At 45.1% G+C, this 12771-nt stretch overlaps 1 protein-coding gene across 5 annotated transcripts in view; it reads right to left on the minus strand.

Annotated features, from left to right (window-relative positions):
• Positions 1–12771, minus strand: part of PLXNA4 (plexin A4) — a 580684-nt gene that overhangs the window by 66784 nt on the left and 501129 nt on the right. For all 5 annotated transcript variants that reach the window (XM_083572528.1, XM_083572529.1, XM_083572532.1 and 2 more), the window contains 2 exons: positions 7952–8045; positions 545–778 (listed from right to left, as the gene is read on the minus strand). In XM_083572528.1, coding sequence (XP_083428654.1) covers positions 545–778; positions 7952–8045 — 328 coding nt within the window. The remainder of the gene's footprint in view (positions 1–544; positions 779–7951; positions 8046–12771) is intronic.

Below are 12771 nucleotides of genomic sequence, written 5' to 3' on the forward strand. Positions count from 1 at the left end.
CCCCAGCGATATGGGCTCAAAATATGGCATCCTTATGTTCATCTGTAGGGACGCGGGTGGCGCTGTGGGTTAAACCACAGAGCCTAGGATATGCCGATCAGAAGGTCAGCGGTTCGAATCCCCACAATGGGGTGACCTTCCATTGCTCGGTCCCTGCTTCTGCCAACCTAGCAGTTCGAAAGCACGTCAAAGTGCAAGTAGATAAATAGGTACCACCCCGGCGGGAAGGTAAACGGCGTTTCCGTGTGTTGCTCTGGTTCACCAGAAGCGGCTTAGTCATGCTGGCCACATGACCCAGAAGCTGTACGCCGGCTCCCTCGGCCAATAAAGCGAGATGAGCGCCGCAACCCCAGAGTTGGCCATGACTGGACCTAATGGTCAGGGGTCCCTTTACCTTTTATGTTCATCTGTAATGGCCACTGAACTAATGTAAGAACATCAGAATTTAGTCAAAAGGACATCACGCTTCACTAGAAATTTGGGGATTCACTAGGAAATGGATGGTGTGGTTTCAATTTTGGACCACCGCTCCCTCTCGCCATACCTTTAATATCACAGGGGTCCCTGGTTTCAGCTCCAAAATCCCAGAGGGATTGAAAGCCTCAAAGATGGGGTTTGGGTAGTAGGTGAAGTTGGGTTTCTCGAGGATCAGCAAGGAGTGGACGTTGTCCAAGATGAAGCCAAACTCATCTGGCCACACAGGAGGGTCGGTCTGGTTATTTGGTTCCACCGCTGGTGCTTGGCAGATCATCTCCGTGTCATTCTGCACTTCACAAACCTGAAACGCATAAGCCAATAGGGGGTGCAAGTGCAGTTTAGCAGGATCGTGGAATAGGCTACAAAGCCATGTCAATATCTGGGCAGAGGGTGGAATTATCAGCTGCACAAGTAACCAAGGTGACAGGCATTCAAAAATCTCAACTCAACCATAAGATGGTGATGATGATGATTTATGACTTTTATCAGGACAGGTGAAGCAAAGGACTTCTTAATACAGCACCTAGTCAGACTATTGAAGTTGCTCCCATAGGAGGCAGTCATGGTCACGGCCTAGGACCCTCGTACCTACGGGACCGCCTCTCCCGGTATGCCCCACAGAGGACCTTAAGGTCCATAAATAGCAACACCCTAGGGGTCCCAGGCCCTAAGGAAGTCAGATTAGCCTCAACCAGAGCCAGGGCCTTTTCAACATTGACTCCAGCCTGGTGGAACACTCTGTCTCATGAGACCACCTGGCCTTTGGCTTGGAATCAATTTAATTCCCTCCCCCTCTTTCTTTTTTCCTTTCTCCTTCTGTGATGGAACTCCTATTTGGAGACTTCCCTGGCTTTTTTCTGGCCCATGTAGGACCAGTTTGGATAGTTAGCCTTGATGTTTTCATCCCCAAAAAAGTTTTTGATTTGAGTTTCCACTGAAATGAGGCTGCATTTTAATGTTTTAATGTATTTTAATCTTGTTTTTAAGTTGTAATTCAATCAATTGTTTTTATATCGGGTGTTAGCCGCCCTGAGCCCGGTCTTGGCTGGGGAGGGCGAGGTATAAATAAAATTTATTATTAGATAGCTTTAAAAGAAGATCCCACAAATTCATGGAGGAGAGGGATATCAGTGGCTACTGGCAGTGATGGGCGTGCTCTGCCACCACATCTGAAGACAGCAATGCTTCTGAACACCAGTTGCTAGAAACCACAGGAGAGGGGAAGGCTGGTTTCCCATAGGCAACTAGCTGGACACCATGAGAACAGCTAGATGTGGGACTAGATGGGTCACTGGCCTGATCCAGCAGCTTCTTCTTTCCGAGCACAATTCAAAGTGTTGGTGCTGACCTTTAAAGCCCTAAACAGCCTCAGTCCAGTATACCTGAAGGAGCGTCTCCACCCCCATCATTCTGCCCAGACACTGAGGTCCAGCGCCGAGGGCAAAGCTACAGGGAACCAGGCAGAGGGCCTTCTCGGTAGTGGCGCCCGCCCTGTGGAACGCCCTTCCAGCAGATGTCAAAGCGATAAACAACTACCTGACATTCAGAAGACATCTTAAGGCAGCCCTGTTCAGGGAAGTTTTTAACGTGTGATATTTTACTGTATTTTTGGTTTTTATGGAAGCCGCCCAGAGTGGCTGGGGAGGCCCAGCCAGATGGGCGGGGTATAAATAATAAATTATTATTATTATATTATTATTATTACTTCTTCTTATGTTCTCATGTTTCTGATAAGACTTATACAACATTACAGAAGACCTGTGCTACCATTGCTTATTCTGATTCTTATTATATATCATTTACCTGCTTCTGTTTGCAAAGAAACCTACTTTGTTTTATCGCCCTTTTCTGGCAGATGACTGGGGAAGCTTTCTTACGTTGCCCTTGAAAGATTGTAATTATTGGTTAAGCATTTGAAAAGGCAGTTGCTTTACTCGCAAATGACTGGATGAAAAAACATACCAGGAAGAAGCAAGCAAGCAGATAATGGCTTCTTTTGCCTCTGTTGTGTTAGAATCCATTAAAGTGAATGTGCCTGGCAGTTATCTCGATTATCCCTGGATATATTTACCAGGGTTTGTACTATTAGGAAACTTCTCTGAGCCTGGCACTAGCTACTGCTATTGTTTTGATTTTGGCCTGGGGCTAAAGCAAATGAACATGAATCAATAAGAAACTCACGTTGCAGTTTTACACATCACTTGGGAAGACAGGCAAACTAATACCAGTGTACTGGAAGAAGCAAAGATCACCAGTATCAAAGCAATGATTCTTCAACATCAACTTCGTTGGACAAGTCATGTTGTGTGGATGCCTGATTATCGTCTTCCAAAGCAAATACTCTATCCTGATCTTAAAAATAGAAAGTGTAATACTGGTAGTCAACAAAAGAGGTTTAAAGACTGTCCCAAGGCAAATTTTTTAAAATATAGTATAAACACCGACAACTGGGAAACACTGGCCTGTGAGCGCTCCAATTGGAGAACAGCCTTTGCCAAAGGTGTCATGGGCTTTGAAGACACTCAAATTCAGGACGGAAGGGAGAAATGTGCTAAGAGGAAGGCAAGCTTGGCAAACCATCACCGTGATCAACTCCCGCCTGGACACCTATGTCCCCACCGTGGAAGGACGTGTGGATCCAGAATAGGCCTCCACAGTCACTTACGGACTCGTTGTTAAAACCGTGTTTATGGAAGACAATCTTACTCGGCTCCGAGTGATCGCCAAAGAAGAAACAAAGAAAGAAGAAGCCCTCCATGTGTTTTTGACTACCGCTTCCATCAGTCCCAGCCATGAAGCAGCTGCCCATTCATGATTTCAGCAGGCAAAGTGGGGATCTCCATGGCAGACTTTCCTTGCACCCAGAGCCAACCGAGCCAGACAGACCTCGACAGACTTGCTTCTCAACCTCAACCAAACTCCCTCCAGAATGTGATATAGGGGGTTGGATTACTCTGTTATTCCCAAGGTAAGTCTCTACAGGACTGCAGCCATCAACATGTTTAAACTTTGGCTCCATTACACCAGAATGTGGTAAACGCCAGATGTCTTGCCCAAAGCAGGAGGGATCTGAGGAAGGTGGCATGATGTTGTCACCTCTAGCTATGCAAACAAGCTCGCAAAAAAATGCAGAGCTTTGCAGAAGCTCTTGCAAAGTGTTGGCATGTTTTGTTAGCATCAGAAGACCTACTTGTTTTAACAGAATCTTTTTGGGTTGCAAAAAACCCCTAGAACAGAATAGAATTCAGGCCTGAGAGTCCTTCTCTGAACTGGCACGTCTAATCAGCTAGAAACAAGAAGACCTTCTTGCAGCCAACCTCCCCCTCCTCCCCTCTCTTTCTCTCTCTGTCCCCCACCCTCTGTATTCAATCTCACCAGTGAAATAGGCCAAGCCATTCTCCATTAGGTTCTATGCCAGCTCCACGGAGCGATCGTGTTGAGCTAAATCAGAAGTGACACAACTCAAGACTGGCCTCGCAGATGTGCTGGCTTGGCATGCAGAGTTCATCCTGCTGTAGAATGAAAAAGCTCACAAGACCAGCACAGGATGCCCTGGCTCTTAACTGCCATCTTTCTGCAAAAAAGATGGTACTGGGGTTTATATCATATCAACAAAATGTCCATTGCAGGAATGGCCAGGAGGAGTCAGGATGCTGTAGGGACCCCCGGGGCGCGATATATCGTTCTTCAGTGTGTGCACAGCAACACATTTCACACACACACACACATACACACACGGGCCGCCAGGTTTCCTTGGAGTGAATAGAAGTCCCTCACTTTTGTGGGGGACACAGTTAGTGTTATGTACTGAGTTGAATAGGATCCAAAATGCAGCAGTCTGATTGGTCCTAGGACAACAGGATTCAGAATGCAGCAGTCTGATTGGTCCTAGAACAATAGAATTCAGAATGCAGCAGTCTGATTGGTCCTAGAACAATAGAATTCAGAATGCAGCAGTCTGATTGGTCCTAGAACAATAGGGTCCAGAATGCAGCAGTCTGATTGGTCCGCAGGAGCCACCCAATCCAACTCCAGGTGGAAGTGAATCCGCAACCTGATTGGCCTACAGGAGAATCCCAGATTTAGCCAATCACGTGGGGCCCATTGTGTAAATAATGTATATAAAGCAGAAATTTCGAGGGAACCTCAATTCCTCACTTCTATGAGCTGAATAAAGAGCATGACATCCACACTCAACTCCGAGAATATTTCAGTTGGGTTAGTCCTTTTTCTTAGTCTTGGCCATTGAAGACCATTTACTTTGCCCCATAGAACTGAATGGGGGAATCGGGCATGCTGCCCTCTGCACAGCATCATTCGGACGCAGCTCACTTGGTAGAACGGAGCTGCTAAGTTCACAGCAGTGAGGTTAGTCCAGTGCAAATGCACCAACCGAATAAATAAAGGTGTTTTTTCTCCATTCTCCCCAGCTCAGAAGTCCAGTCATTTCAAGTTCTGATCCCAAATGTATTTACATTTAATTAATCTTCATCTTCTGAACTCCCTGCACTGTATCCTCAGAGAAAACATTTTTAAAAATTATTTTTTAAGGAGTCAATTTGGGTTTAAAAAATTTCTGTCTGATCCTTATCCTTAGTATAGGCAGATTTAGGGGAGTGAGACCGGTTCACCTGCAGTGGGCATTGAGTTGACAGGGTGCTGCAGGGGCCCCAGGGATGCAGGTGGCGCTGTGGTCTAAACCACTGAGCCTGTTGGGCTTGCCAAGTGGAAAGTCGGCGGTTCGAATCCACACAACGGGGTGAGCTCCCGTTGCTCTGTCCCAGCTCCTGCCAACCTAGCAGTTCGAAAGCACACCAGTGCAAGTGGATAAATAGGTACCCCTGCGGCAGGAAGGTAAATAGCATTTCCATGCGGTCTGGTTTCCGTCATGGTGTCCCACTGCACCAGAAGCTGTATAGTCACGCCGGCCACATGACCCAGAAAGCTGTCTGCGGGCATATGGCAGCTCCCTCGGCCTGAAAGCGAGATGAGCGCCATGCCCCTTAGTCGCCTTTGACTGGACTTAACCATCCAGGGGTCCTTTACCTTTTACCTGCAGGGTCCCACAACAATGAAGGTGAGAGGTGGGGCAGGGGGAGCCAAATATTGGTGTCGTACAGGGCACCGCTGAAATTTGAAAGCCCAAGGTTTGCCACTGTCCTTAGTGTTCTGGGTGGGCAAAAGTAGTTTTGAAAGCTAACTTGTTTAAAGTGACCATTTATTAAAATTAGATCCTGGTTTTCATCTGTTTCTTGTATTCTGGTGTGATAAATAGAACTGAAGATTTTTAAATTTATTATTATTTTATTAGATTTATATACCATTCTTCATCCTAAGAGGGACACGGGTGGCGCTGTGGGTTAAACCACAGAGCCTAGGACTTGCCGATCAGAAGGTCAGCAGTTCGAATCCCCGCGACGGGGTGAGCTCCCGTTGCTTGGTCCCAGCTCCTGCCAACCTAGCAGTTCGAAAGCATGCCAGTGCAAGTAGATAAATAGGTACCACTCCGGCAGGAAGGCAAACGGCGTTTCCGTGTGCTGCTCTGGTTCGCCAGAAGCGGCTTAGTCACACTGGCCACATGACCCGGAAGCTGTACGCTGGCTCCCTCGGCTAATAAAGCGAGATGAGTGCCGCAACCCCAGATTCGGTCATGACTGGACCTAATGTTCAGGGGGGCCTTTACCTTTACTTCATCCTAAGATCTCAGGGAAGTCCACAAATGCAGGATAAAACCTTAAAATAAGTACAACAATGGCAAGCAGATGCCTATGGGAAGACCAAGTCGGGATATGAATGAAACAGATGTTGAACTCCATCCACTGGAATTTGGACACACACAGCTTCTGATCAGCCTGGCCAGTAGGCTGTTAATAGCTGCAACCTCCCTGGATTTGTCTAATCACATTTAAAACCATCCAAACTGGCCAATGCTGGTCGAGTCTAGGCTAGATTGGCATAAACTAGAATGAAACAGGACAGCTGGTGGTGAATTTCACAACGTGCACAACTCACAAAGAGTAGGAAATTTGAATTGAATTTGGAAACAGTTGCCAAAAGCATCGGTGTGGTGGTGATGGCTCCACAATAGATCTCCACTGGACCAATTTTCATTTACAGAGAAGGAGAATAAGAAGTGACATGACAGAATTGGATAAAATTGGCATGGAGAAAGTGAATAGCCCCCCCCTTTCTTCCCCCCTCTCTCATATAATACGACAACTCTTGGACATTCAATGAAGATGAACACTGGAAAATTGTGACAAAACTCATAGTCAAACTATAGCGCTCGCTCCCACAAGAGGCAACAATGGCCACCATCTTTAATTTTTATTATTATCCTTGTTTCAACAACACTATAAATAAATGACATAGAATAGCAATAAAAACTGAGAATGCGAAAGAAAGAAAAAGAAAGTTATACTACAGCACTATAAAAATTAACAATTACAATTCCATATATACCTATCTAATATATAGATACTGTTATGACCCAAACACACACACATGTATATATGTATATATTTAACTTATTATATTTAACTTATTATATGTTGTATAAACCTGGGACGTGGGTGGCACTCTGGGTTAAACCACAGAGCCTAGGACTTGCCGATCAGAAGGTCGGCGGTTCGAATCCCCGCAACGGGGTGAGCTCCCATTGCTCGGTCCCTGCTCCTGCCAACCTAGCAGTTTGAAAGCATGTCAAAGTGCAAGTAGATAAATAGATACCTCTCTGGTGGGAAGGTAAACGGCATTTCCGTGTGCTGCTCTGGTTTGCCAGAAGCGGCTTAGTCATGCTGGCCACATGACCTGGAAACTGTACGCCAGCTCCCTCGGCCAATAAAGCAAGATGAACACTGCAACCCCAGAGTCAGCCACGACAGGACCTAATGGTCAGGGGTCCCTTTACCTTTACCTTTATGTTGTATAAATGGTTCCAAATTTCATTATACTCATCCAGGCAAAGCCTATGTCTATAAGCAATGCACTCATAAGTACCAAGTGTAGTCATATCTTCAATCCATTGATTAAATGGGGCTGTAAATTTATCTTCCCAGTGCAGTAATGGTAGCCTTTTGGCCATAGCGGCCACCACGTTTAATGACTTTCAAAGGGGAGAAGACAAAGTCATGGAGGATAAGCCTATCAATGGAGGCTAGCCATGATGGCTATGTTCTGTCTCCATGCTTGGAGGCAGCAATTCTTCTGAATAAAAGTCATTGGGTATCACAAGTGAGTAGATCCCTGTTTGTGGGCTTCTCCATGGGACACCAGGTTGTTGGCTACCATGATGGTCCTGCTTGCAGGTTTCCCATGGGCACCTGGTTTCCCCACTGTGAGAACGGGATCCTGGACTAGATGGGCCATTGGCCTGATCCAGCAACCAGGTTCTTCTTATGCGATTCAATCCCAGTGCTTTTCTCTCCCTATTTTTTGGACAGCTTGTATCTGTTTTATTGACTCTCATACTCACGTTGATGTGCTCTTTTCCACCGTACTTCGCCCGGATCTGAGGGTTCTGGATGAGGTCCAAGTTTGTGCCCCGCACCGTAATGGGTGTATTTCCACTGATGGAGAGATAAAAGGAAAGGAAAGGGGGAGGAAAATCAGCTGAAATCTCCCAAATCATGCCTATGGATGCTTACCCAGAATAAACTCAGAGAGTCCACAGAGATAGAAATCCACTCCCCTTGGTTTTTGTTTGACCTGGACCTAAACATTTCTCTCCACTGCTCATCCCCCCATGAAAGTGGGGTGTGTGACGTCATCAGTGACTTTTCGGGGAGTGGGCAAAACTGACATACTTTTGGGTGGGTGGGGTCAACTTGGACAATGGATGCAGCTCCATTGGTGTGATTTGGAAATGCGGCAAAATTGCACAAACTGCTTAGTCTGTCAACCACCCCTTATTTGGCAGGAAACTCCCTTATCCCAGCGCCGTGTCCCGCTGCTGTCCCTTATTGATGATGTCCCTTAAATTTCCCAGGTTTCAAAGGAAGCAGCTCCTCTCCCTCCCTCCCTGCTGGCCAGGGAGGAGGGAGGCTCCAACTGTGTTGCTTGGCTGCGTTGCTCACCCAATAAGGAGTCTAAGAACGACTGCGGGGTGGAGCTTGCATGCTTTGTGCCAATCAAATCGGCCACGTTGCCTGGGGATTCGCCTTTGCTCAGTGCTTCCCAGTGGAGAGGTGTCGGTGGTTTTCCTTGCTGCATCCCCTTTGCCGGGTTGCTGCGCTGTGGGAACCACTGCTTGAGGCTTCGTTTGGCTGCTGGCTGGGCTTTCTGCCTTTGGCTCAGAGGTGCTCAGAAGTTGAACATACCTGTGCTGGGAAAATCCCTTCTTTTGGCTGCTGATCCCTTATTTTCAAATCTGTAAGTTGGTAGCTATGAGTTGACCTTCCCCCATGGGAACAGTTATGGACCACAGGTATGAAATTTACGGCATCTAATGCCTTAAGAGAGAATATTATGAAAATGATATACAGGTGGTACATGACACCAGTCAAGCTTGCAAAAATCTATCATTTGCCTGATAATAAATGTTGGAAATGTAAGGAAAATGAAGGTACTTTCTTTCACCTTTGGTGGATGTGCCCGAGGATTAAGGCTTTCTGGGAGATGATCTATAATGAAATGAAAAAGGTATTTAAATATACCTTCCTGAAAAAAACAGAGGCCTTTCTCCTGGGCATGGTCGGCCAATTGGTGCCAAAGAAGGACAGAACTTTTTTATGTATGCAACAACAGCAGCAAGAATACTCATCGCAAAATATTGGAAGACACAAGATTTACCCACCCGGGAGGAATGGCAGATGAAGCTGATGGACTATATGGAACTGGCGGAAATGACTGGCAAAATCCGAGACCAGGGAGAAGAGTTGGTAGAAGAAGATTGGAAGAAATTTAAAGATTATCTACAGAAATACTGTAAAATTAAGGAATGTTAGAAGGATGCTGGAATGAAGTTATGTGGTTTTAGCAGTAATGTTACAAAGGGGTATGTAAAAATGGATTGTGAACAGGTGAGAATGTAAAGTTACAATATATTAAGATAAACTATTAAGATAAAGGAAAAAAATGGTAAGGATTTGCTGAAACAACTATTGAACTAGAATACAAAAAAGGGAAGTGTGAGGAGGTCAGGGAAACAAGCAAATGAAAGATAAGACATGGAAGGATTGACTTGTTTTTAATTGGTTTTACTTCTTTGTATTTTGTATTTTCTATTCTTTTTTGTTTTGTTATTTTTTTATTTTTGTGATTTGTTTGAAACTCTAATAAATATTATTTTTAAAAAAAAGAATTCTGTTTGGGAAAGGATGCCAGCTGCAGTGGGATGTATGAAACAGCTCAAGGCCAAAGGACTCTCGCATTTCTTATCCACCTTCTCTTTCTCCAACACGGGTGGCGCTGTGGGTTAAACCACAGAGCCTAGGACTTGCCGATCAGAAGGTTGGCAGTTTGAATCCCCGTGACGGGGTGACCTCCTGCTGCGCAGTCCCTGCTCCTGCCAACCTAGCAGTTCGAAAGCACGTCAAAGTGCAAGTAGATAAATAGGTACCGCTATGGCGGGAAGGTAAACGGCGTTTCCATGCGCTGCTCTGGTTCGCCAGAAACGACTTAGTCATGCTGGCCACATGACCCGGAGGCTGTACGCCGGCTCCCTCGGCCAATAAAGCGAGATGAGCGCTGCAACCCCAGAGTCGGTCACGACTGGACCTAATGGTCAAGGGTCCCTTTACCTTTACCTTTATCCTTAGGTTTGAACGAATGATTTTCACCATCAAGTATGTTTAAAAGAAGGAACTGAGTTGTGAATTCCACCTGCTCATCCAAAATTCTTGACATTTTTACTGTCCATTTCCCGTCGATTCAGCACTCCCAGACTGCTAAAGGGTCTGGCTAGTAGGGTCTGGTGTATTTGATTTGTTGGCATGCAACTCAATACGCCTTTGAAACTACGGCTATTCTTTCCATTGGATTTTAGGCAACCTGCAGGAAGAATTCCAGTTTCCATTTCTGTTTCGCAGCCTGGGACCTCTGCAGTTTGCTTTGCATGAAGTGTTGCCCTCACAGTTGCACTGCATCATGGGCTCTGTCCTTTTACAGCTGCCTGAGCAAACCTTGAAAGCATGCATTTTGCTCACAGTTGCACTGCACCAAGGGCCGAACTACCATGGGGATGAAGAGGGTCAGTATAGAAAGCCTGGACTCACATGAGACTGCAGGCAACATAAATACGCATTAATGCTTGCTCACATGAGTGTAACCTGCAGGCAGATTTCTACGGCAGCAGGAATAACATCTGGCTCTTGAACAGAACCATTGTAGCGTCAAAGTATATGAAATTACTTCTTTACTGTTCTCCCCAACTGGGAAGTCCAATAACTTCTGCTTATGATCCCAAACATATTGATGTTCAATTAATCTTAACCTTTCAAACTCTTTGCAATCATTAAAGTGACTAATTGATTTGCAAAAAAAAAAAAAAAAAAAGGACCTGCAAAAAAATGACTTGGTGAATGGCAGCTTTGGGTAAACTGACCAGTCATATTTTTAACTCCCACATAAAGAAACCAGAAGCATTCTTATTGGGCATTGTAGGAAGTGATATAAATAGAAAGGAATGTAAGCTGTTCTTATATGCAACAACGGCAGCAAGAATGTTATTGGCCCAAAAATGGAAGCAAGAAGAATTAACAACGAAAGAAGAATGGAGGATGAAATTAATGGACTATGCAGAACTGGATAAGCTAACAGGAAAAATCCGATATCGGCAGGACCAGAAATTCACAGAAGACTGGAGTAAATTTACAGATTATTTGAAAAGTATTTGCCATGACCAGACTACGTTTGTAGGTTTGCAAGAAGTTTTGTGAGGAGTATTAGTGGAACTATTGCAAAAATTGATAAGGGGGAGGAGGGTTAGTTAAGATAATTAAAGGTAATAAGAATTTAAGAAACGCATAAGAAGTGGTTAAAACGGTGGATCATCAGAGGTGCTGAGGGAAGTCCAAAAAAAAAAAAAAAAGATTGTATAAAGGATAAAGTTTTGTGATATGTATTATAATTCACTGTATTTTTCGCTCTATAAGACACACCAGACCACAAGACGCACCTAGTTTTTGGAGGAGGAAAACAAGAAAAAAAATATTCTGAATCTCAGAAGCCAGAACAGCAAGAGGGATCGCTGCGCAGTGAAAGCAGCAATCCCTCTTGCTGTTCTGGCTTCTGGGATAGCTGCGCAGACTGCATTTGCTCCATAAGATGCACACACATTTCCCCTTACTTTTTAGGAGGGAAAAAGTGAGTCTTATAGAGCAAAAAATACGGTATATGTTAAAATTAATAAAAATTAATATAAAAATAAAAAAAATATATTTTTAACTCCCACAGGCCTTCCATTTACTTTGGTTTCACAGCACAGCTTTTGGAAAGGGGCTGTAGCTCAGTGGTTAAAGCATCCGCTTTGCATGCCAATGGTCCCAGTTTGAATCCCCAGCATTCAAGGAAGGCTAGGGGAGAAAACTGCTTGAAACTTTGGAGAACGGCTGCCAGTCAGTGTATGCAATACTGAGGTGGATGAACTCAGTATAAGGCAGCTCTCTGCGTTCCTTTCTAGCCACTGATGTAAAGAGGAGAGAGGCGAGCCCCACTCCTCATTTGTAAAATTATCTTAAAAGGAATACACGAAAGTTTAATGGGCAATTCTTCTCTCCACTGGGCCAGGCTTGGCGAAATTTACATATGTTTCAGCTCCCTCCATGCTCAGGAGGATGTGAAGGCTGTAGGATGTCTGAGTTCCGATTGGACCAAGCACCAATCTTCATCAACAGCCAGTGCAGAACCATTCCCAGGGCAATTATCAATTCCTTGCACCGGAGAGCCAAGAAAGACTATCTTCCCTCCCACCGACCTAAAAGCTCATTTAAAGATATCCTCCATGCAAGCAGTTCCAAATCTGTTTCACAAAGAAGGGGGTGGGGAGCCAGGCTTTGACTTATAAGGCAAAACTGAGCTGTAGCAGGGAATGCATGCAAAGATGCAAAACTAGGCTTTTCTCCTATAAGGCTTGCTTCGTAAAAGCTTTGAATCACAGAGTTGGAAAGGTGACTAGAGGTCATTTAGTCCTGCCCGGCTCAGTGCAGGATTTGCAATGCAAGATACAATGACAGCAACCCTAAGGTCATAGAATCATAGAGTTGGAAGAGACCACAAGGGCCATCGAGTCCAACCCCCTGCCAAGCAGGAAACACCATCAGAGCACTCCTGACATATAGTTGTCAAGCCTCTGCT

Source organism: Podarcis filfolensis (assembly GCF_964270895.1).
Source record: "Podarcis filfolensis genome assembly, chromosome: 10".
Classification (NCBI taxonomy): Eukaryota; Metazoa; Chordata; class Lepidosauria; order Squamata; family Lacertidae; genus Podarcis; species Podarcis filfolensis.